The following is a 26,448-nucleotide window of genomic DNA, read 5'->3' as shown; positions in this document are numbered from 1 at the left end:
TAAATGCAGATTTCCCATGGGGAAAAAGTAAGATTTCCTCTACATTTATCACTACCTCAAATATTTAAAATTAGAATCAAATGCACCAGATCAGGCTCAAACATTGTTTGAGAGGATGTGGGAGGAACTTGTCTTGTTTAAATCTCAGACATTTAGTTTCATTTGCCCTTTGTTGTTGAAGTGGGTGGTGTCACCATGCCTAGATTGAAAGAGCTCTCCTACATGCCTAAGAGTCTGGGAAGGGATTTTAAAAGATTGCTAAACAAAGGGACATCAATCATTCCGCTGTCTGGAAGATCATTGACAAGTGGAAAGGATTTCAAACAACTTGTCAACTTGCCCAGGCCATAGGCTTTCTCAGCAAGTTCAGCCTGAGTGCAGAACATAGGATGCTGAAAGAAATAGCTAACAATTCCAGAATGTCATCACATGAGCCACATGGAGGTCTTGTAACAATTGATGTCAGTGTGCAATGAGTTTACCATGTGGAAAGAAACTGCCCAAATTAGATCTACTTGGAAGGTGCCTCAGAAGGAAACTTTTGTTGTCCAGAAACAACATCAATGCAGGGCTGACAAATACCTAGGCAAAGACCAGGATTTCTGGAACAATGTGCACTAAGTAGAAGAGACAAAGATGGAATTATTTAGCCACAGTACCAGAAGGCATGTTTAACAGCATTTCATCAGAAGAACCCAATACCAATTGTAAAACGTGGTTATGTTGGAAATGTTTAAAGTAGGTTTGCTGCATCCAAACCTAGGCAACGCACCATCATAAAATCTACTATGAATTCTTCATTGTAACAGGGGGTGTTTGAAGATAATATGAGACCATCTGTCAGTAGATTGAAGCTTAACCCAAAGTAGATTTGCAACGTAACAACAAACCTCAACATTCTAGTGCAGGGGTCTGTCTGCAAACTTGGCTCTTTTAAGACTTGTGGACTTCAACTCACAGAGTTCCTCAGCCAGCTTTGGCTGAGGAACTCTGCGAGTTGAAGTCCACAAGTCTTAAAAGAGCCAAGTTTGCAGACCCCTGTTCTACTATATCCACTAAGGAATGGCTGGGAGAAAATGGAGGGTTCTGAAATGGCCAAGCCAAAGATATAAATCCCATCCAGATTTGAAAAGGTCTGTGCGTGCAAATGTTGCACAGATGAAAACAATCCTCCCAGTTGATGTCAGAGGTTGAGAGATATTTGTAAGAAACATAATTGAAGTTTTTTCTACCAAAGGAGTCAGTATCGGGAACTACAGCCATGGTGTACTTACTTTATCCACAGAAGGAAATAGCATATGTCTTCCTTTTTTCATTGAATGAATGATTGCAAAATCAAATTTTCAGAGTTTTTTTGCTCATTTGCATCACTTTTATCTTTCTAAACTGTTCGAATGAAGGTAAAATATGATAGTTTGCTTACATAAAAAAAATTAACACAGAATGTATTTACTTTTTTCAGACGATAATATTTTCATAGTTGGCTCCTGATGGCATCCTAGAAAATATGCAATTTTCGATAAGATTATGATGAGTGCAGCCTATGGATACATAAACCTAAGGAAAGTTACAAAGTTTGAGTAAAACAGTGGTTCAGAAGTGTTGAGCAGTTCTTAAAATTCCTCCAGTCCTGAGAGACTAGGACTGGAGAAATGCAAACGCATTCACTTGAGGACATTTAAAAATGCAGGCAGAAAAAAAATTCCTTCAGTGGTTTTTGCAGAGCAGAAGTGAATGCTGGAAAACTAACACAGACTATCCAGTCCTATTAAGAGCCATGGGATCACAGGTAAGCTTTAGATTTTTGTATTGACAGGTGCGTGTGTTCCCAGAACAGTGTGCTGCCTACTGCAGATTGAATTCATTGATAGTGTGAGTGCTTGAAAATGTGCGTTTGCTCTTTATCGCTTATGTCACTGGTGTTCATTAGTGGACAGAATGTCATTTTAGTAGACAAAACATAACATGAGTGAAGCATCTGAATAAATGGGCTCGCGAGGGAAGTTATCACCAACATTCTTGCAGCGTATCTGGGAACCGTAATCCTTAATACAGGGCAGCTGCTCCCCTCTTAAGTAAAGAAGATTTTATGACGAATAGGGAGAAAAAAAAGTGTGAACGACTTGTATCCCCTACCATCCCAATATTCTCCCCCATCTGTTCCGTTTGAGGGAGGGGGAAATTAAAGTTTAAACCTTGCGGGGTTTAACGTGGGGATACCATCTGTCAATCGTCTTGTGGTACAGTAAAAGCAAGCTTCATCAGATGCTTTGTTTGGAACGGGGTAGGGGGTGGGAAAATATGTGCTGGGTTATTTTGACATCTGCAGACCATAATAGAAGGGAGATGATGTAGGAAGAAGGTTTGACAAGACGAGTCTTTTTTTTAATTTTGCGTCATGTTCAGACCCCAAAGGTGGGAGGCAGGTGGTAACTGCAGGAGCAGGGAGAAGGCAGTTCCATCTGGCTGGCTCCTCGATTTAAGCGTATTCACTGTCTCAGCTCTGCAAAAGGATGATGTAATCCATTCTGCTGCAAGGGCTGCTGACTTATAGATAGAGATTCCTGTTGCTGCATTTTATACTGATGCGCTGGGTTACACTGGTTCATACTCCAGGAGGGATTTCAAGGCTACTGTACATTTTCTTTGGGGGGGAGGGGTGTTACATTGTCTTTTGTATCCCCCTCTGCCCTCATGCTGAATTGTCTTGGTAGTGTACCTGCTTACAAGGGAAAAAGGTCTGCGCTTGTCTTTACATAAAATGTGCTACTGTCAACGTGGAATCTTTGGGATGTCAGCTTGGGGATTGGAGGCTGCTTTTTTCCGTTGCGCTAAAGCGAGGGGGGAGGGAATATGGGTTGCTAATGGCAACCACTTGCCTACATTAAAGAAGGGTGTAGAGTTCCCCCACACTACCCACCCCCTTTGTGTGCAAGCTCATTTTTATGGTCTTCAAAAAGGTTTCGCATCTGGGTTTACTGCAGGTTGATAATAGGAAATCCTTGATTTTTACACACACACACACACACAAAAACCCACGAAAATATTTTGGGTTTTTTTCAAACAAATGCCATATATGGGGGAGTTTCAAAGGCTACAGGGAGTTAGGCTGAGGATGAGAAGAAAGCAGGGAGGCAAAACCACAACCACCTTTAGTAGGTATGAGAGGAAAACCACAAAGCTGATAATTAACAGGTGGGCACCTAGAGTAAAATGTTCAATGATAAATGATTGTTAGGATTTAATGTATAGGAATAAAGTGGTTTAGGCATATTGGTGTTTTTTTTAAAAACACAATTCTGGCAAATGTCAATGAAAAGGTAGCTTTCCTTGTATTATGGGGGACCTTGGAATCAGCTTTTAGTACCATGACGTGGCACGTTCCCTTGGTTAAATTTCCTTCTTTCCAACTTGGTTTTAGATAAACGTGGAATGTAGCTATGTTTACAGACAGATTGATAACACTAAATGTGCCTTTTGCAAAACAAAATCATGAAAAATAAGAATAACTAAATGTAAAGCTTCTGAGGACCCTCTGCTTTAGAGCTGTTAGTCCTCATAATGAAGTCCTCATAATTAAAAAATAGGTTTGAAATAGTCAGTGCCATACCACTTCAAAGCTGAATCCAGAATTCCAAGGGTGTAAAAAGTACATTTGGAAATGTGTGATCATGTTGGAAAGTTTAGAGAGGCTCTTTTGAGTACACTATAATTATTCTTGCAGCAGTATTTAAATGACATGCAGTTTATAATGTGTGTGTTATTTAGAAATTTGATTGCTTGGTGTATAGGAACCCTGATGGTGCGGTGGTTGTAATGCAGTATTGCAGGCTAATTTTGCCCCCAGCTAGGAGTTTGATCCAGACAGTGCTCGAGATTGACTTAGCCTTCCATCCTTCCGAGGTCAGTAAAATGAGGACCCAGATTGTTGGAGGAATATGTTGACTCTGTAAACCACTCAGAAAGTGCTGTAAAGCACTGTGAAGTGGTATATAAATCTATTCTTACTGCTATTTTATGTACTATAGTTATAGAATCTTCCTAGTCAGATTCTGCAGAAAGGGAAATATTTTTTCCTTATTTTTGGATAAATTAGGATCACTTCTAAGTGCTATGAGTTGTTTGTACTTATAACAGTGTTCTAATTTGTTTGTTGAAGAAATGGAATGTGTGTCAAGGTTGTGTCTCAGGTTGAGTTGAATCCACTGAGATATCAGCAACATTATTCACTCGGATAGTACTGGTTAGTTCTGTTTTCTCCCTTTTATATGTATGACAGATTCTTAGCAGTTACAGTTATTAATAAGCCAAGCGGTCAATAAGTCTGTATTTGGGAGACGACTTCCGGTATCCAGCGGCAACGGACGTCTGGAAGGCTTTTCCTGCCTCCAGCGCCCGAATCCGGCCGCCGCCGAGGCCCTCAGGGGCCAGGTGTTCCGAAAAGGACACCTGCCGCACGGACGGCTCGCCAGGGGTCTCCCAGCCGACATACAGGACTGTGGGGACCGATGCTGGCGCGTCCTAGGCTTGGCGGGGTTCGGAGGCCACAGGCCGCGGCCATTATTTTGGTCGCCTGGGCGCTGTGCCCGTGACACCGGGCATTGGATTTATAACTGCAGCAGCCTGGTGGTGAACAGGAACGGAGAAGAATTGAGGAGGAGAAGGAAGGAATATCGGTAAACGTGAGTGGAGTGCCCGGAGTGCGGGGGTTTTCTCCCCTGCGGTTGGAAGGAGCACGAGTTATTCTGGAGAGGAGAACTTAAAATAAGAAGATTACGGTTTTGTGGAGCTCTGGAGAAGAGGTGATGGAGAAATTTAGGAGGGAAGGTTTGAGGCCCCTCCTTCTGGGGAACAGTGGTGGCGTCCAGCTTCCGCCTTCACTATGAGAATTTTGATGACATCACTTCCCTTGACTTCCTGGTTGACTAACTGTACTCTGGACTCGTTGCTCCTGTGAGTGCCCCTGGTGGATCCGGAGCAAATTACAAGGATACTGTGCCTGCCTGAGGATTTTGTATTTTTTTTTCTTAATGGCAAAAGGTCAGAGACCAACTGCTGGAGAGATGGAGAGAATTTTGGAAAAGTTATCTAATATGGACAAGAAATTGGATGAAATAAGAGCAGAAATTGTGACTATCCAAAAGGATTTAAAGGATACTCAACAAGTTTCAGCAGAAAACAAGCAGAAAGTGGAAGGTTTGGAGGGTGAGATGCGGGCAGTGCAGAAAAGAGAGGAGACGACAGGCAATGCTGTGCTTGGACTACAGATGGATAAAATGTCTTATTTCCTTAGGTTTCAAAATTTGGAAGAAGTGGACCAAGAAGACTTGAGAGATGTTGTGACTAAATTGTTGGGAGAATTTCTTGGGAGAGGTGTTGATTTCATGAATTGGGATGTGGATCGAGTTTATAGAGTTAATTCGCAATATGCACGCACGCATGCAGTTCCCAGAGAGGTTCATGTCAAATTTGTGAGAAGAGAGACGAGATGAAATTCTTAGAAAACATAGGAGTGGGGCACTGATTTACAGGGGCAGGAGATAGCCATTCTGAGGCAGATTCCCAGACAGGTACGTGAAAAAGAAAGAAATATTATTTTTGTCAAGCAAATTGTACCAGAAGGAGTGGGCTTCAGATGGCTGATGCCAGAGGATTGATGATTTTCGGGAGGGCATTACGAAAAAATCAGTACAATTGCGGAGGCTACGGCCTATGTGGAGGAACACAAAGCCCTCCTGGAATCAGATGACCCAGGAATTGAAGAAGGAGGTTATAGATCATGGGGCTGAGCGGCTGCCGCTGTTGCGGCCCTGGAGTTGGGTCAGGCTGAACCCAGAGTTCTGAGATCCAAAACTAGGAAGTGATAAAGATATTTGGGATTGTGTTGGTTTTCCTTATTCTCTTTTGTACGATATTCTGTTTATTCTTGACTCTTCTTTATTACGTTTTTAAAATTTGTAAATTTAGCTACTTCGTGTCACCTGCTTGCCATATGGCTGTTGTATGTGTTAAAAAATTTGAGTAAAATTCTTATTTTAGATAAGAAAACTGAAAATTTACCATACCTGATATGTATTTGTATAAACCTTTTTTGACTAATAAAAACTTTTTGAATAAAAAAAAAAAAAAAAAATAAGTCTGTATTTGGAATTGTTTTGAGGGAATATCTTTAGGTTGTGCAGATTATAATATTTGCCTTATGGAAGAATGAATGTGTGAAACTACAGTCTTGCAATGCAATTTATTATATAAGCCTTGCCACGCAGCCATGCATCTTGCCAGAAGGTTTCATACTGAACTGGCCATTGTTAAACCTTAGGTTAAGAAATTAGGAACGAAATTACATTTGTGGCATGTGTAATTTTAGCACAAACTGGGTAAATCAATAATCAGTGCTTACCTGCAGATTTTTAGACCTTAAATGTAGTGGGTCAAGAGGGCAAGACTCGGAGAGAAAGGAAAGATGACTTCAGTAGCACTGTTAAGCTCAGGAAGATTGGTTTATCTACCTGAGGATCCATCAAAAATTCTTTCAACTCACTATGAAATACTATCCACCAAGAACATGGAGAGAATCTTTATACAGTTATCAACAATATTACTTCAAAGGAATTCTTCAGATTCACATTTTTAACCTGTTGAGTCTAATGGCTGTGTTTATGTTGGCATCCTTCCTGATGCATAGAAATTTCAGTTGTTTCCTTTTAAAGCAAGGAACTTTAAAGAAAAACACGAAGGGAATTAATATAAATTAAGCTTGAAATATTAAAGAGATGAGAATTAAATGCATAGGAGATTCTTTGGAAATATCAAAGAGATGAGAACTAAATACATAAAAGATCTTTTGAAATAATAAATGTTAGCTGGTATTATTTTATCTTTTTTCTTTGTTTTTGTTTTTCTTTTGATAAAATTAAGATAATGGTTTTAAAAATGTTTATGGAAATGTAATGGAATTATGGATGTTGATGATATAAAGATTGAAAAGAAAGAAACTTGTAAATCGGAATATAGGGTTTTAATATAGATGGGAGAGATAAGAAGGGGGGCAAAAAAAGTGGGGGCTAGTCTTGATTGAAGAGTTAAATTCAGGACAAAGGGTTAGATTGAATTCTATATTAGAGATATGCAAATAGTGAAATTAAAAAGGGGGGAATCGAAATATATTTGATAAAGTATACAAGAGGGTGGTGGAAAATTGAATTTGATTTGACTACGTACTTGGCTGATATTTTTGTTCAAAAAGTATACTGTATGTGGTTTGTTTTAAAAAAATAAAAAAAGAAAGAAAAAAATTTCAGTTGTTTCTAACTAAAATGTTTTCCTTATAACGTCTATGTCAACTGGGAATAAGATTTGGCCGGGTCATCTTGCTTTGCCTGTCAGATTTTGTTTAATCCCAAATTATATATTTTTTGTCCTTACTGATTAGATCAAACTTTGTGCCCCCTTACAATCAGTAGACTTTTATTTCACCATAGGCTATAATTTATACTTACTTATGAAGGGTGGGTAGTTCGTTTAACAAATATAGACAACTCCATGTTGGGTAAGGCTACGCTGCAGCACTCTCTGGGAAAGAGAGGAATGCCCATTCACAAAGTGGCAGGAATGATCAAGCAGAAAACACTCATTTCATAAAAAGCCAACAGATTGTCTGAAATGGTGTAGGGTTTCCTGCCTGGGTAGGGGGTTGGACTAGAAGACCTCCAAGGTCCCTTCCAACTCTGTTATTATTATTATTATAAAGATGAGGCTCAGAAGTTGGTCACATATGTAAGTATGAACTCCAGGACAACGTTGAAACCCAAAGCTAACTTATGTATCTAATTCCACAAAACATGGTATCCATTTCAGAGAAAGCAGGTTGATGCTATACTTACAGTATAGGTAAATGCATATTACTTCAAAGGAATTCTTCAGATTCACATTTTTAACCTGTTGAGTCTAATGGCTGTGTTTATGTTGGCATCCTTCCTGATGCATAGAAATTTCAGTTGTTTCCTTTTAAAGCAAGGAACTTTAAAGAAAAACACGAAGGGAATTAATATAAATTAAGCTTGAAATATTAAAGAGATGAGAATTAAATGCATAGGAGATTCTTTGGAAATATCAAAGAGATGAGAACTAAATACATAAAAGATCTTTTGAAATAATAAATGTTAGCTGGTATTATTTTATCTTTTTTCTTTGTTTTTGTTTTTCTTTTGATAAAATTAAGATAATGATTTTAAAAATGTTTATGGAAATGTAATGGAATTATGGATGTTGATGATATAAAGATTGAAAAGAAAGAAACTTGTAAATCGGAATATAGGGTTTTAATATAGATGGGAGAGATAAGAAGGGGGGCAAAAAAAGTGGGGGCTAGTCTTGATTGAAGAGTTAAATTCAGGACAAAGGGTTAGATTGAATTCTATATTAGAGATATGCAAATAGTGAAATTAAAAAGGGGGGAATCGAAATATATTTGATAAAGTATACAAGAGGGTGGTGGAAAATTGAATTTGATTTGACTACGTACTTGGCTGATATTTTTGTTCAAAAAGTATACTGTATGTGGTTTGTTTTAAAAAAATAAAAAAAGAAAGAAAAAAATTTCAGTTGTTTCTAACTAAAATGTTTTCCTTATAACGTCTATGTCAACTGGGAATAAGATTTGGCCGGGTCATCTTGCTTTGCCTGTCAGATTTTGTTTAATCCCAAATTATATATTTTTTGTCCTTACTGATTAGATCAAACTTTGTGCCCCCTTACAATCAGTAGACTTTTATTTCACCATAGGCTATAATTTATACTTACTTATGAAGGGTGGGTAGTTCGTTTAACAAATATAGACAACTCCATGTTGGGTAAGGCTACGCTGCAGCACTCTCTGGGAAAGAGAGGAATGCCCATTCACAAAGTGGCAGGAATGATCAAGCAGAAAACACTCATTTCATAAAAAGCCAACAGATTGTCTGAAATGGTGTAGGGTTTCCTGCCTGGGTAGGGGGTTGGACTAGAAGACCTCCAAGGTCCCTTCCAACTCTGTTATTATTATTATTATAAAGATGAGGCTCAGAAGTTGGTCACATATGTAAGTATGAACTCCAGGACAACGTTGAAACCCAAAGCTAACTTATGTATCTAATTCCACAAAACATGGTATCCATTTCAGAGAAAGCAGGTTGATGCTGTACTTACAGTATAGGTAAATGCATATTGCATCAAAAATGTAAATGCTCCCAATATAGGCAGAACATCTCGATATAACATTCAGATGTTATTTAATAGTACAGAAGGCAGACCTCTTCTTTTTCTTTCCTTTAACTCTTCAGACTGTTTTCAGCCAATCTTGTGGCTTAGCTTTTCTGAACGCACCCACCATTTTCTGTAACTGTCCTAGTAAATATGTGGGGACTATAGTTTTTGAAAATTGGTGTTGCTTAATCTATTTCTCATGCTTGCCTCCTGGTTAGGTTTTCATTTCCAGAAAAAATAAAAATAAAACTCCGATTTGGATGGCAGAAACTCCTTGGATTTAATTTGTGGAACTTCAAGAGTGAGTGAACAATCAGAAGAGAAAATACTTATTGTTCTATAGCTTTATGAGTACTGGAGACTCTATTGTGAGAATAAAGAAGACTTTTAAGTAAAGTAAAGTGACTTGATTTGTGGAAAGCTGCCTGGACTATTTAAATGGAACTGATTAATAATCCTGAGATGTAAAGAACCATGATTATTGAACTTTCTGAGGAGCAACATTGGGCTTGAATATATTGTTTTTGGATTGTGGAGTAAGAGGGGACTTACTAAAATAAGACAAAGATGCTTCACCAGGGGGAAATGAGTGAGATTTCAGAAGAAATTGTGTTGTTGTTTCAAAGCTTTAGGGACACTATGACAATAAATCACAGAGAGATAAAGAATCTATTGCAAGGCATAAATGGGAAAATAGAAAATATCCTACAACTCATAATGAATGAAGATCAAAGAGTCCAGGAAAGAGAGGAGACAGCAGAAAGAATGGAGGAAAAGATAGAACAGACCAACCAGGAATTAAAGCAAGAAGATGAGGAGAAGACTAGACTAGACTAGACTAGACTAGACTAGACTAGAATAGAATAGAATAGAATAGAATAGAATAGAATAGAATAGAATAGAATAGAATAGAATAGAATAGAATAGAATAGAATTTATTGGCCAAGTGTGATTGGACACACAAGGAATTTGTCTTGGTGCATATGCTCTCAGTGTACATAAAAGAAAAGATACGTTCATCAAGGTACAACATTTACAACACAATTGATAATAACACAATTATTATCTTTGATTAAAGATAATAATGACTGATGAAATAAACCAAGGGAAAAGTACCTTAAGAAATTTAAAAATGGAATCGGATAACCTGGAAGATACATTTGAAAGGGAGATAGGAGTGTGAGTGGACACTCTGGAGACCTTGCAGCTTAAGAGGATAGAGATGGGAGAAATTTTCAGACTGAATGGTGAAGACACAGATGCTGATAGAAACAAAGATCCAAGAAAGGAGTAAGGGAGGCAAGCTAAAAAACAAATAAGAATTGAAGTATTAAAATGAGCAAGAGATGATGGATAGAATGGAATCTTTTTTCTTTTTCTAATATGATAGCCTGGTTAAAAACCAGAATAGAGGTAAAAATAAGAACACACACCTTTATGTAAAGCAATAGTTAGATGGAAAGATTGGAGGTTGAAAGACAGTACTATTAGGTATGATTAAATAATAGGATGATTGGTACTAGAATAGTGTACTGAGGCTTTGAATAACCAAATAATGAAGGACTGTGTCTTGGTATAAACTTGTGTATTAACGCTAGGATTAATAATGGTGGCTAGAAACTAGAATAGAGGTTAAAAAAATAGGGGGAATATTAGCAGATATATTTTTTATATTAGAATATAAGTAATAACTAGATGGAAAGATTAGTGGTTGAAAGATGGTATTACTATGTATGCTTAATAATATCATTGGCATTAAAATGGAACATTGAAATATTGAATAGCTACTCCAAAACAAACATGTATATTAATACTAGGATTATATAAGTTTGATTAATGTAGTAGTAGTAGTAGTAGTAGTAGTAGTAGTAGTAATAATAATAATAATAATAATAATAATAATAATAATAATAATAATAATAATAATAATAAAGTGATGGTATTGAAATGCCCAATGGACAGACCATAAGTGCAACAATCCAAAGCCTACAAATACCTGGGCATACTGCAGCTGGACAATATCAAGCATGGGCAAGTGAAAAAGAATACACGCAAAGGGTCAGGAAACTTCTAAAAAGTAAACTGAATGGCGGTAACACCATCTAGGCTATAAACAGCTGGGCCATACCCGTTATCAGATATACTGCTGGAATTGTAAACTGGACACAGGCAGAACTGGACAGCCTGGATAGGAAAACAAGAAAATTAATGACCATACACTATGCGCTGCACCCGCGTAGTGACGTTGACAGGCTATATTTGCCCAGAAAGGTAGGCGGCAGAGGACTTTTGCAAGTGAAGCAGACAGTTGAAGAAGAGAAACATGCTCTGGCAGATTATGTGAAAGACAGTGTTGAACCAGCTTTGATGGAGGTCAACAAGAGGAAGCTGCTAAAAGTAGGGCAAACCAAGTATCAATATAGGAAAACAGCGATGCAAGCTCGAGCTGACAGCTGGTATAACAAAGCACTGCATGAACAGTTCCTTGAAAAGATCCAAGGAAAAGTAGATAAGGGAAAGACCTGGTTATGGCTGACCAACGGAACATTGAAGAAAGAAACAGAAGGTCTAATTCTTGCGGCCCAAGAACAAGCCATTAAAACAAATGTAATCAAAGCCAGAATAGAAAAATCTGCTGCTGATCCCAAATGCAGACTCTGCAAAGAAGCAGATGAAACCATTGATCACATACTGAGCTGTTGTAAGACAATAGCTCAGACCGACTACAAACAACATCACAACACAGTCGCTCAGATAGTCCACTGGAACTTGTGTCACAACTACCATCTGCCTGTAGCAAAGAACTGGTGGAATCATAAGCCTGAAAAAGTGATTGAAAATGAGCATGCAAAACTATTGTGGGATTTCCGAATACAGACTGATAAAGTTTTGGAACACAATACCCCGGATATCACGATTATGGAAAAGAAAAAAGTGTGGATAGTCGACATTGCTATACCTGGTGACAGCAGAATTGATGAGAAACAATTTGAAAAAGTCACCAGATATCAAGATTTGAGAATCGAATTGCAGAGACTCTGCAGAGACTCTGGCATAAACCAATGCAGGTGGTTCCAGTGATACTCGGCACACTGGGAGTTGTGCCTAAAGACCTAGGCAAGCACTTAAAAGTAATTGGCGCTGACAAGATCACCATTGGTCAGTTGCAGAAGGCCACCTTACTGGGATCAGCTCGCATAATTCGCTGATACATCACGCAGTCCTAAACGCTTGGGAAATGTTCGACTAGTGATCTGTGATACGAAATCCAGCATAGTTATCTCGTTTGCTGTGTATACTGTCATAATTATTATTATTATTATTGCTATTTGTATCAAAATGAATTATACTTAGAGGCCACACTGTTCATATATTTATATTGATGTATATTTAAAAATAAAAAAACTAATAAAACTTTTTTAAAAAAGAGAGAAAATACTGATAAGAACCAGTTAAATCTTACTTCATGCTAGTAGCTAAAATGGGATTAACTAAACAGGAATTCTAGGCATAGGGCTTATGGTCTTCATATTTAATGAATTATTGTCAAACTGTTCAAACTACTCAATTAATTCAAATAAAACCAAGGCATTGTTTTTTCCAAACAGTACAGGAAATTGAAGATTTGGCAGGTTTGCCAAGAATTGTTCTTGTCAGTTTTCCCCTAGCTTTCCTTCATGGAGTCAGTTAATACCATTGTAGTTTGCTCTTAGAAGTCTATTAATGGCATATGAAGTATCACAATGTTTGTGGTTAGTTTTTAAAGTATATATAGGATTAATGTCAACTTCATGTTTCTTAAGGAGCTTATTGTTTTAGAGAATTGGGCATATTCGTTGTTATCTCTAATTGTCCTCAGATAATAACGGGCCACTACAGATCAGCTGAATGTTTTTGCTGATACTTCATGTTGAACTAGTTTAACTGTAATATAGGTGCTCTTCATTTTATTTCCAGTGTTGAAACCCTTAAGTACTACTACTATGTACTATTTACTTACTGTATTTGCTTATATCCAGGTTTGCAGTAATTAAGATTCATTGCCAAATTTAGAGAAATAAATTCTCATCTGCTCAGTTGTGTTGAAAAGTATAAATTCTGGAATGACTTAATCCATTGTTTGGTGGATTTTTCGTAAATATTGCAGCTCCTTGTGGTACTTTTCTTTAATGTCAGAAGAAAGGTCCTGGAAAAATAAGAGGCATGTAGTCCTTGCTTGCATTTGTCTTTCTGTCTTAACATCAGTATCAAAAACGGCCAAACCCAAATTATACCTTGAAATTAGATTTAAAGATTTGTTCTTGGGGTCAGTATCCCAGATGGATCTTTGCAAAGGAACATAATTTCAAAATGCTCATTAAAATGTAGCATATGGCGTTTGACACGTGCTGTTTGCCACAACTAACCCGCACATTCAAATGTTGATTATATATATCTACACACAATTCAAAGCAACTCAAAACAATAAAACAATAAATTAGTATAACAAATGCAGGATCATGAAAACTTTAGCAGGGAGGGAAAAAGCAACTCCTAAGAAACTGTAGCCCAAAGACTAATTTTTTAACTTCTCATGAAGTTCTAACATATTTACAAGAAGAAATTCCAAGGATATTTACAGGAAGAAATTCCACAGCTGAAGAGCCATCCTCAAGTTATTTGAGCATATGTAAGAAACAGAGCTTCTTACTTGTTGGTTATGCTCCTACAGTTTCTACCATGCCAAACTGAATGTTATGATGTGAAAGGGAAGGACTGGGTAGAACCTGTGGGGCCATCAAGGTCCCTTCTCTATATACTGTTCTTATTTATTTGTTTATATGTTTAATGTGCTGCCCATATCCAAAGCATCTCTTGTCAGCTTATAGTACAATATAAACATAAATACAAGTACTGTACTTGAATATTTAGTAAGTATCAGATAAAAAATACAAACAAGAGCATGAATGGTACGCAGGTGAGATTTTCTCTATTTTAGTACTTCAAGCTGAGTACAGGTAGTCCTTGACTTGCAACTGTTCGTTTAGTGACCATTCAGAGATACAACGACACTGAACAAAGGACTTATGACCGTTTTTCACACTTAACAACCGTTGCACCATCCCCATGGTCATGTGATCAAAATTCAGATGCCTTTCAACTGACCAGGACATAAATAAAATTGGTTATGACGGTTGCAGTGTCCCGTAGTAATTTGATCATCTTTTGCGACCTTCTGACAAGCAAAATCAATGGGGAAGCAAGATTCATTTGACAAACTTAACAATTGCACTTAATTGCGTCACTTAACAAATATGGGGCAAAACTCACTTAGCAACAGAAATTTTGGGCTTAATTGAGGACTACCCATATCTTTGCAAAGCCTGTGCATTTCTATTATCTATGGTAATACTGTTGCCTCTTGGGTTGCAGAGTAGCTTATAACTTAGTGCTGTTGTTGTGCAGCGTATTTCAGATTTATAAAAAGAGGCTAAGTGTTTCCTATACAGATGTAGACAAACTGGAGGAAGTGTGCCAGACCAAGGAAGCAAAAGGGTTAGCTAACAGATTGCACGTAGCTATATGCTGTGCTGTAAGGATTCTGAATAAGAGGTTTGTTTTTTCTTGAACTACATTAGGAGTCACATTTGCAGTGAAATTGATGTGCAGTGATTCCTTTTTTTCTTTTCCTCCTAAGCATTTCCTCTATAATTCCAGTTTGTTTGGCTATTAAATTAAATTAAATTTTCTAACAGGAGAAAAGAGGTAAGTCAAAGTGCAGCAGAATTAGGTTGGGATTTAGAAAGTATTGTTGTAACTAACTGAATTTTAAAACAAACTGCTAGATGATCACAAAGATAAAACAAATTTAGCAATTGTACGTCAGTAATAGGAAAGGGATGAGAAAATGTAGATGCCCTAATAACTAATATAACAATGGCTTATTTTTTATATTCCTTTTAGTTACCAAACTAGATTTTTTTCTGCTAACCATTTAATAAAATTTTATATTTAGATTTGTGTATTGTTAAGCTATAAGTATATTAAATTGAAGTATATTAAATTTATTGATTGATGGGATTGGCACAGGATATTAGTACATGCTGGGGGAATAAGGCATATGTAATCATTTTAGGACTTCGTAGGTATCATGTTCAGTGTTACGTTATACTCAATACAAATTGCTTCATAAATAGCACTGCCTGATGTAACATGCTCTGAATTTCAATGTGTGTTTTTGTGCTACATCACTGTGAACTGATATTCATTGCAAGTTCAGTATATATTCAGAAGGAATGAAACAATTAATCATATACTTTTAACTGGCACACTCAAAATAAGGGGAGAAATAGTGCTTGAAACCTTAGACATGGTTAAGACGCTTCATATCTTTTTTAAAATCCAGGGTATCTAAAATGTTGATGATTTCTGCCTTTGGAGCTCATGGGAAAGCAAGTGGGCTATGAATTACACACTTCTGGCATAGCATATTATGTAGATTCAGTACCCGAAGTTGTGCTATGCTGTGACTGCTTGCTTAGATAACTCCTTGGATTATTTTCCAGAAATTTTGCAGAATGTACAATTTAGAATTCTGACATTTTAATGGCATTTGTACCTTTTGTGTTTGCATTGAAGATTTCATATCATGTGACATAATATTTTAGGAATAAAAATTCAAAATGTACCTGAATCTCAAAAATTGCAAGAAAACCATTGCATGTTTTGTACTATTTGTGTATGTGTGTGTGTGTATGTGGTTGTGTGCATGTGTCTGTGAGCCAAAAGAGAGAAAATAAACTGTACCATTTTGTAAAACAGAGACACAAAACTGATCTTTAAAATTACACGCATGAGATTTTCCCTCAGGTTTATCACAAGGCACTAATCTTGATTAGATCACAGTATATTCCTGTTTTTCAGTTTAACAAAAGGTTTGCTATTCATTGCCTTGAAGTTAAAAAATAATAATTTTATTGTGCTGCTTCAGTCTGATGCATTTCTTCCAAAATATGCACAAAACATACAATACTTATATAGTCCTCTCTGGAAATAATTCCAGCCACAAAATAGAAATAGAAACACATCTGTTATTGTGCTGAAATCATTGGTAGCTACAGTAGATACACAGTGATGCAAAGATTATTAAATATATAGAAAATATCTAATTAAGACATTTTAAAGGTGCAAAGGTTGTGATCAAGCTTTATTGATTCTATTACAATATATTATTAAAAAAATAAATACGAGAAAAAGAACTAAAAGAAACCAAACCATCAACCATAATCAAATCAAATCATTTAACTTCCATTATTCTTGCTTACATTGTGAGAAAGCCCTATTTTGGTTTACAATTCTGATCATTTGGTGGCTTATATCTTAACTACATTTGTGGTTTCTTAGAAAGAGGAAATGAAATGATGCAAGCTAAAAGAGCAATGGAAATTATTCAGATTTGACCCAAGAACTTGTTTCTCTGAGGACACCCATTATTCTATGAAAATCTTGTTGAACAGGTCAATTTAGACTTGCCAAAAGTATCAAAGCTGCTTTGTTCAATCACATAACATAAATTCTTGCGAGTGGTAAATTCACAGAATGCAAAGACTCGAAAAATACTTATTCTTCTTTAAAAAAAATCTGTCCAAGCAGGATTTCAATAAGTCACCTCTCTTCCTGAGCTTCCCAGTCCAGTTTCTATTTATTTATTTTCTGGGCTGCCTTGTCTTTTGCAAATCCTCTGAATACTGCAGGCACTGCAGTGGAAGAAACAACAGTAGCAGGAGCTGCAGACTGCTCTGATTTTGAAAAGATGACATCATCGCTATTAATGTGTGGTGCTGAGAATGCCTGCTTGAAGTGTGTGTAAGTAGAGATTGATGCAGATATACAGCATTATAGCTCGGTGCATATATGCAGTGATTTTTGAAATCTTCCCAGTTCAAATCTGAAATATAAATGTTCTCATTTTGTTATCTCCCAAAAAGAAAGACTCTGAATAAACTAGATATATGAATATTCTTAAGAGGAAATAGGCACCTTCTTTATTTCTGAACAATTAATCCACAATAAGATGCAAAAAAATTTTTTTTAAATTATTAATTGCTGAACTGGATTGAAATTCTGGGATTAAATCTAGGGCAGCCTCAGAAGTGAGCTTGAATTTTGAACATGTTAAAGGTTGGTTTTTGTTGAAATCCATTTGATTATCATGACACATGTAATAGAAAGTATCCGTTCTTTCACAAAGGACTCCTATTTTGTTTTGATTCATGTGTGTACCTCATTAACTTTGCTATTAAAAAGGGAAATTCTCAGATTTTGTTAAGCAATTCCCCAATTGCTGAATATTTTAATTGAAGAACAGAAATAAAGCAGGTTCTTTTTTATGTATAACCTCATTGAAAAGTTGGTTGATTGGATCAAATAATTAGCTGAAAAAGGATCTTAAATTTAGAATAGTGAGGGGATTCAGGTAATATTATGGTTATTTTAATCAAGAAAGAAAAATACAGATTTTGTTTTACCACTTTTTTCACATAAAATATTTGCTACCCGTTAATCTACCCTGAGAATGCGTGCTCATTCCTTTGTTTACATTAAACCTGTACTGATCTTATCCATGATTATGCTAAATCATAGGGTTCTCTGTTATTAATTCACTGTGTTCACCCCGAAGTTGCTTTGGAAGTTCTGTCTGGGCTTATGAATGGGTGCAGTAATACATATACATGATTGTAATAGTGGCTTCAATTCTAGTGGCAAAAGACCTCATTAAATACAGGACATTACTACTTAGTTCTGAACTGCTAAATATGACACTGAGAGTGAGTTTGGTGTAGTGGTTAAGACTCTAGGCTAGAAACCAGAAAACCATGAGTTCTAGTTGTGGATGAAGCTAGGTGGGTGACTGGGCCAGTCACTCTTTCTCAGCCCTAGGCAAAAGGCAAGAGCCAACCAAAAAAGGTTGCCAAGAAAGCTGCCTGGAGTTGTCCAGGCAGTTGCCCAGAGTCAAGACTCTCATAGGCATACATACATATATACAAATTACACATACACATTATACATGCACATTACACATACATATACAAAAAAAAAAGATTTTAAATAAAAGCTTTAGTAAAAGTCTTCCCCATATTGAGCTTGATTCTTAATTCTAAAAAGGTAAGTATTAAGAAACTAGTTTGCCTAGATCAGTGCTTCCCAAACCTTTGTAATTTACTCCAAATTGGGTAATAGTACTTTTTCTTTGAGTAATAACACCAACCCATTACCCACCATGACAGGGACATTAAATATTGCCATGTATGCTAAAATATATTTGAACATTTCCCAAAGTTTTCCTATTAAGACCAAAATCAATGAAATGACTAGTATAATTTGGTGAAATGTCAGCAAATTCCAATATGTTGTTTTTATAATATAATTCTCAAGTTACAACCATTCATTAAGCAACCATTTGAATTTATGATGGTGCTGAAAGAAGAAGCTTATTGACAGTCCTTGAAATTCAATAAAACTTTTTGATAAAATGAGTTGGGGTAATAAAGGAAAAAGTTTGGGAATCACTGACGTAGGTTTTTTTTTCAACTTTCAAATCTACAGTTTCTATTCTAGGTTTACCTTGCTTAGCTATCATGATCTTTATATCTTATTATAGAAACACATTAATGTCAAACAGAAGAAAAATTTGTGCCAATTTCATTATAAATTCTGCAGTATAAATAAGAGTTTGTAAAGTACTATAAATCTGAGAAGGGATATTCCTAGATAAAACTAATACTTTTCAAAATCAGATTTATAGAAAATGCATTACATTTTTGCCAAATAATGGCAGGAGCTGGAGCAATTAATCTATTTGAATTTCGAGTAGTGAAAGTAGCAGGTAGAGGAATATTCTGGGCTTGGAATTGCAGCTATTCTTGGACTTTTATCCCAAACTCAGGATAAAACAATGTTTTGTTTTACTATTTTGAGGATTCAGACATACTTCAAAAGGCTTAATTTTAGAAAGAGTTATTCCAGCCATGGAAACTTGGTGAGTGAGCGCATTAGTGCAGGGGTATCCAACCTTGGCAACTTTTAAGACTTGTGGACTTCAACTCCCAGAGCAAAGCTGGCTGAGGAATTCTGGGAGTTGAAGCCCACAAGTCTTAAAGTTGCCAAAGTTGGAGACCCCTGCATTAGTGTAATGGCCTGTGGGAATGACCTTGGAAATGGGGAAAATGATGCTGCCTAGGAAATGATCAGCTAACAGAGGCCATTGTCCACAGCTGCATAATAGGTCAAAGAAAGAAAGTAAAAAAGGAACCTCCGTAATTCCTCAGTCTGTAAAAGAGACTGCAGGAGATGAGTACTATCAGACTTGCAAGATTCTATTAATACAACCTTGCAATAAAGTACAATTAGCTCATCTGGTTGTATTTCCTGTCTGGTCTACCTAGGAAGACTGACAATTAGCCAGTAAAATAGAAGGTAGAGATTATATCCCTTCTCGCTTTGGCTGGAACTAATTTGAAGAAAGGACAGTCACTGGGGATGACTGGAGACTAGACTTACCATGTGTTCAGAGATGAAGAAAGGTTTTCAATGTAAGAAAGGTTGTTACCTGCCTACTACGTGAGTTTACTGCTGTTTTAAAAATCTGTGCCAGGGTAAATTGGCATCCAGTTCCTGTAAAATTGTGGTGTTCACTTCTTTTTCAGAGAGGTAATGCCTGCACTGGAAAGTGCTACTTTCCTTTTAAGCTTTGTAGACAGAATGCCAAATAGAAAACAGTATTCCTTGTATGTATTAGGAAGAAGTCTTTGCTGCTGTTAAGCTGTTCATGGGCTATGCTGAGGAAAACAATTATCTGTGATTTGGTGCTTGATAAGGTGTTTGTGCCAGCAGGCCAGGTTGCAAATTTATGCATAATTGTTGCATCTGTTGTTGGATATGAGAATGTTTAAAATACCTTAAGTATGGCATCCCAGTTGCCATTTTTTTTTAGGCTATTGAATGGTAGATAGCACTGATTACCAACCACTTACATTTGTGATCCCAAGGGGGGAAAAAAGTTGGAGGGGGGAAGAGACAGAATATTTGGAATAGTTCAAGTTTGTTTCTTTGGAACATGAAATATTTGAATAGCTTTGAGTTTTGTCCTGTTGAAGATGAAACTTTAAAAAGGTTTTGATTAGAAAGTTTCCAAGCAATGTGGAACAAAACATTTAATTTTAAGGTTTTGTGAACATTCCTAACAAAATGATTATGAATGAGGTAAATGAACATAAATTCTAGGCCATGTTCATGTAATACACACTAATATTATTAAATGAATTGGTTCATTTTATACTACTGCCCTATCCCAAAATCAAACCCATTTGTTTCTGAGTTATCCAGAATCTCCATCATTTGACCCATTATTACACTTGTGTAACTCTAAAGCTTTGATTTGTGGTTTTCGGGGTCTATTCCATTGAGGTTATACACGATGATAACTATCGGTTTTGTGAGATGTTCTTAACATTTCCTATCCTAACATTCCATGAATACTTTTCATTACTCTGCTTTTGGCACACTTACTACAGTTATAGAATACTGTTTTCATTATTACTAAAATTGCAAGCTTTAATCAGTTTATGACCTATCAACTAAAGCTTTAATTGATTCAAACATAGGAAGCCCATTTAATAATTAAGAACATGTTTTTTCTCAGTGGAACTGTGTGTTAAGAGTGTCATGTTTCCTTTCTAAAAATGTTAAAAGATCTCTTTGATTACTGGAGCTTTTAAAAAACACTTAAAAATTCTTCCGGTGAGGGGTTTCATGAAAGTATCCATTGCAAAAGAGGCTTCTGGTATTTAAATGAACACAATAAGCTGCTGAAATGAATATAACATTAAAGGGTAATTCTTCTTGAATTCTAACCCTGGATCATAATTTAAATGGAGATGAAGGGAGGAGTCCTTAACTACAGTGTGTGCTCATAATGTTGTTTTCATTTAGTCACTTTAACCATGATGCTGCAAAATGAATTGCATTGGGGGGTGGAATTCGGCTAGCATTCTTTTTCAGCCTCTGGATATAGAATCAGGAGGAGAACGGAAATATTTTTGCTAGCCAGCCTCTATTACATGTTTATTTGTAAAAGGCTCAGTCTTATCTCACCCCATGTGAGATAATTCCAACTTTGATTCAGGCTGCTGTTAGTTTTTCTTATTTCTCCCCTCTAAACATGGGGGAAATCTTAGCAGGTAAAGATTCTGAGCTTGTCAGCTGGAAAACTGACAGCTCAGGTTTGAGACCTGAGCACTGCGCAATGGGATGAGCTCCCATTACCTGCTCCAGCTCCTGGCAACTTAGCAGTTCAAAAGCATGCAAATGCAAGTAGATAAATAGGTACCACTTCAATGAGATGGTAACAGCATTCCATGTGCCTCAGCATATAGTCATGCTGGCCATATAACCAGGGAAATGTATTCGGACAACCCTGGCTCCTTCAGCTGGCTCCCTTGGCTAAAAAATGGAGATGAGCACTACCCCCCTAGGCTTGGACACAACTGGACTGGGGAAGCCTTTATCTTTAAAAAGAGAAATTGTTGACTTTCTAGATGCCACAAAATGCTTGAAGAACTGATTGACAATAATATGTTGATGTACCTCTATACATTTTGTTTAAGTTGTTTAGCAAATGGTGTCATGCAGATCTGTCCATTATTGTCTTCTATCACTGATTGCAGTAGGGCTGAATCTCAGCTAACTTTGTCTAACAGCCATCAGTTTAGGTATAGTGCTTTGAAATCCATGGTTTTTTTATTTTTTTATTTTTTTTTATTTACATTTATATCCCGCCCTTCTCCGAAGACTCAGGGTGGCTTACACTATGTCAAGCAATAGTCTTCATCCATTTGTATATTATATACAAAGTCAACTTATTGCCCCCAACAATCTGGGCCCTCATTTTACCTACCTTATAAAGGATGGAAGGCTGAGTCAACCTTGGGTTTGAAACTAATTTCTTTGGATGTCTATAGAGATTCCCAGACATCCAGTTCATGGTTGTCTCAAAGGTGCTTTTTTCAAAAGGCACAATTCTTGGGACAATTTTCTTGGACCATGATCTTTGCCTCATATGATACAACAAATGATTGTTGTAATAAATATTCACTGCATTTTTCCAATTCAGGTTATCAACATAGATTTAAATTTTATGTGCAATATCAGATTGAATTTGTCATGATCACAAATGCCACATTCTGGGAATCAGAGCAGAAACTATGTTGAGCGCTGGCTCTCCTCTCCTAGCTGGTTGAATTGATACTTTAGTACTGATAAGTTCTTGCTCACTCCTGTATCTGGTCATTCCTTAATCAACTTCAAAGATTTTGAAAAATTAGTGATGGACATAAAGAGGCATAATTGGGGATTATTTAGTGAATGCTCAGAAGAGGATTGGAATCTCAAAATAAATACCTTGCAGAGGTTCCCAGAATTCTGGATACCTTAGGAAAACTGTCTCTTGTTTCAAATGGCTGCCACTGATTTTTAGAATATGTATACAAGTAGTCTTCATCTACTGGCTGCAGTTAGTATTGGCAACTCTGTCACTAAGCAATGTGGTCATAAAGCGAAACATCACATAACTGCATCAATTTATGATGTCAGTTCTGACTGCAGCTGTTAACAGTTGTTAATCACAATGTCATGTCACCACAACTTGTGACTTCTTGCCAGATTCCCCCTTGACTTTGCTTGTCAGAAACTGGCTGTGAAGGTGGCAAATGGCAACATGTGACTGTGAGGGGTTGTGACTATTGTAAACACACACCAGTTGCCAAGCAGCCAAATCTCGATCATATGACCAAGGGGATGCTGTGAGAGCCACAACTTCAAAGACAGATCATAAGTCTCCTTTTGCAGTACTGTCATAAATTCAAATTTTTGCTGAGCGGTCAGTTGGTAAAGTGAGAACTACTTATATATCTTTAATGTGCACCTTTAAAATGACTGTATTTCACGTTGCGATGTTGTAAAGTATACTCAATGTATCCAGGTTTTCAAATTTCCTAAAAACTTTTTCTTTGACAATTTAAATGATCAGCATTTTTTTGTTTGTTTTATTGTTAGATATGCGAAACAAAAATACACCCTGCCCCCAACAGTATAAAGAATAAGATCCTAAAATAATGGTACTGTTTCTGTGCAACTGGACTTAGTATCCATTTTGTTTTTGTCTTCAGGATTTCGTAAAAATGATGAAATGAAAGCTATGGAAGTCCTTCCAATCCTCAAGGAGAAAGTTGCATACCTTTCAGGTAATATAATATGTTTGTATTACTTAGCTATTTGGTGAGTGATCACTGACAGTCCAGTATGTAATTATGACAACTGAGTAACAATGAATATATCTTCAATTATTTATTATATTTCTTCTGATACACGTTTATACTCTCAGCATTTTGTCAATTAGTTTCTTCCAACAAAATCTTTGTTGGAAGAAACTACTCAGGAAAAAAAAAAGAAATAATCTAGTACAAATCAGTCTTCTCAATCTCTGCCTGAACTCCTAGAATTCCTTAGCCAGCATCATTCATATAACCATAATCTGTACAATCAGGAGATGGACTCTAACCCCCCTTCATATGCATGGATTATGTAACCAGTTCATAACGTGAGAGAAGGAAGTTTGAAGATTATTTAAGGCATGTTATCACTTTACTTTCACAAATAATTTTTCTTTGGGAGTGCATATTTTGTTGGGTAGCTTCCAAATACTCAACAATCAGTTATTAGTTAATTGATCTGTAGTGTCTGGTTCCCCGTCTTGAATTTAGTGGCTGTTGCAAGAGTTCTTGTCTGCATAAGCTTACACAAGTTGTACAGAACCTAGAGTTAACTCACTTCTGTGAACCTAGTCAAAAGGAGCTAATCTGTTACTAACATTCTACCTCCTTTTCTGGCCTCTGAAAGTAGAATGTGAAGGAGTGATCACAAAGTGGATCCGATGCAAATTATAATCGCAGTTTGCTCTATTTTCACATATATACACTTACACACAAACACCCCACAACCTTGCTGATCTACATGGGAGGATCACAAAATGGGAACAGCACAAATAATTAAAGAGGCTTAGGCACTCTGTATGCAAAGAAGCTCTGACTCTGATTATGCAGAGGTTTTTTTTTAACTGAAGTATCAAAAATGCAAATCAAATCACAGAAAAATAGGATGCTGGCCAACATTATGGAAAATGTGTGAATTGTGGTTCATTGTAGAAGAAATAAATAAGTGCCTTCTTCATACTTAACACCAACCTGGCATAGCATATTACATAAAGAAGGTTCTTTGACTGTATTTGCACATTGTGTTTACTTAGGGTTATGATTAAGCATGGAACACGTCTTATGACAGTTGCTGATTTCTCCTCCCAGGTATAAGGCTTACTACAGTTTTCCCTAGCTTTCGTCACTCTCCAGATGTTTGGGTGACAGCTCAGCCAAAGGGAATTGGAGGAGTTAGTCCATACATCTGGAAAGCACACAGATTGTAAAAAGTTGGTGTAATATATGTCTGAGAGTAAGACATACACTATGCACAATCTCAGCCAACCAGACAACATAGTTATGGCCTGTGGTAGATTTATTTATGGTTATGTTCTCTGGCTGATTGAGTCTGGAAGTAATATATGTCCTGCATCGTACACTAAGCTGTACATTACCCAAATATGGCTGTTTGCTAGTCATATTGGTTGGAAGTGCGGGTGGGAGAGAGAAGGAAGAATTGGCATAGCAAGCAAATGCACTCATACTTAACCATAAGTCTAAATAAACATGACATAAAAACTGGTCCTCATCCATCCGAATTTGCAACATGGGAACCTTTCCTAACAGGGGTGTTGTATAGGCTACTGAAATAATCTAGATGTATTTCTTTTAAACTCTCAAGACCTATATAAATGCTCCAGATTAGTTCTTGGAATCTCTGTTTCTAGCTGTCACACTTACTGCAAGCTGAATGTACGTCTTGAGATCTGGCTTAGGGATTTGGGAAAATAGCAGAAACTGGGTATAATTTCACTGTGATATCCTTCTTCTTTTTTTCCTTTCTGCTATCTCTTTACTGCTATCTTCTGGTTCTTCTATTGGCAGTCTGCCTCCTCTTGCCCCTTCCCCCATATTTCCTTTCTTGGAATTTTGGCAGTTGTATTTTTTTGACCAGTGGTGATGAAGGGACTCTCTATGGCTTCTTCTCTTGTGCATTTACTTACATGTTCCAACAATGATGTCCTTGGTATTGGCAGAGTTCACATGTAAAGTAGTCCTTTTAAAATTTTTGTTGTACGCACACACAAACACTAGCATGGTATGCGGGAAAGAACTTGGGAGAAGAGATGCTGCCTAGGAATAGTCAAATAAGAGACAGGGTAACCCACAACTGCATAGTGAATAGAGCAAAAGGCTTAGAAAGGAATTCTAAATTCTTGAGCTATAAAGGTGACTGTGGGAAAATTGTACTTTCAAACTTGCAAGTTTCTATTAATGTAGCTTTAGAAGAAAGTAGAATTAGTGTCTCTCATTGTGTTTCCTGTCTGATCTACCTGGTGAGGCTGAATCTATTGTATCTGTTAACAGTATGGACATCAGGTGAGTAAGTAAATTATGGAACATCAATAAACATTCCAGTTGGGTTTCAAATCAAATTACTTCCTACACGAAACCAAATGCTACCATTTTGACTGGAGGGAAAGTTTCCATTTGGGGTTCAGAGCATTACTCACTGTAAATATTGCAATCACACAAACACTTCTCAAGCCACATAAAAATCCTGAAGTGACTCGAAAACCATCCTAACTGCCGAATACCAAAGCCTGATGGTCCTCTCAGTCTGTGAGACAGCATTTCAATTCTCGATAAGTAAGCCTGTTGCTGTCCGTGTGCCAATATTTCGTTCTTGGTGAGAAAATGAAAACACTGATGTAGTTCAGAAAAGACCTGTAATAGCACAAATGGGCAAATGATGCTAAACTAACTTCATAGCCGAGGGGAGAGGAGACAGCCACCTTTCTTCTACACTTGCATTTCATCTCCCCCTGATGTATTTTTCCGCTTTATGGAATCTGTATCACTTCTACATTTGATAATAAAGCCTCATTTCCTTGATCAATTTGTATCTAGACTTTCTTATAACCTAAGATTAAGGATAAAATCCAGCAGAGCAGTATACCAGCATTAGAATAAACGT

The 26,448-nt window shown here is 36.8% G+C and overlaps 1 protein-coding gene across 1 annotated transcript in view; it reads left to right on the top strand.

The window, feature by feature from the left end:
• The window catches only part of TRIO (trio Rho guanine nucleotide exchange factor), a 319,986-nt gene that overhangs the window by 79,451 nt on the left and 214,087 nt on the right, over positions 1 to 26,448 (top strand). The window contains exon 2 of the mRNA XM_058178800.1: positions 23,448 to 23,522. Coding sequence (XP_058034783.1) covers positions 23,448 to 23,522 — 75 coding nt within the window. The remainder of the gene's footprint in view (positions 1 to 23,447; positions 23,523 to 26,448) is intronic.

The sequence above is a fragment of the Ahaetulla prasina genome, chromosome 3 (genome assembly GCF_028640845.1).
Source record: "Ahaetulla prasina isolate Xishuangbanna chromosome 3, ASM2864084v1, whole genome shotgun sequence".
In the NCBI taxonomy this organism is placed as follows: domain Eukaryota; kingdom Metazoa; phylum Chordata; class Lepidosauria; order Squamata; family Colubridae; genus Ahaetulla; species Ahaetulla prasina.
This window is presented reverse-complemented; position numbering and strand designations above follow the sequence as displayed.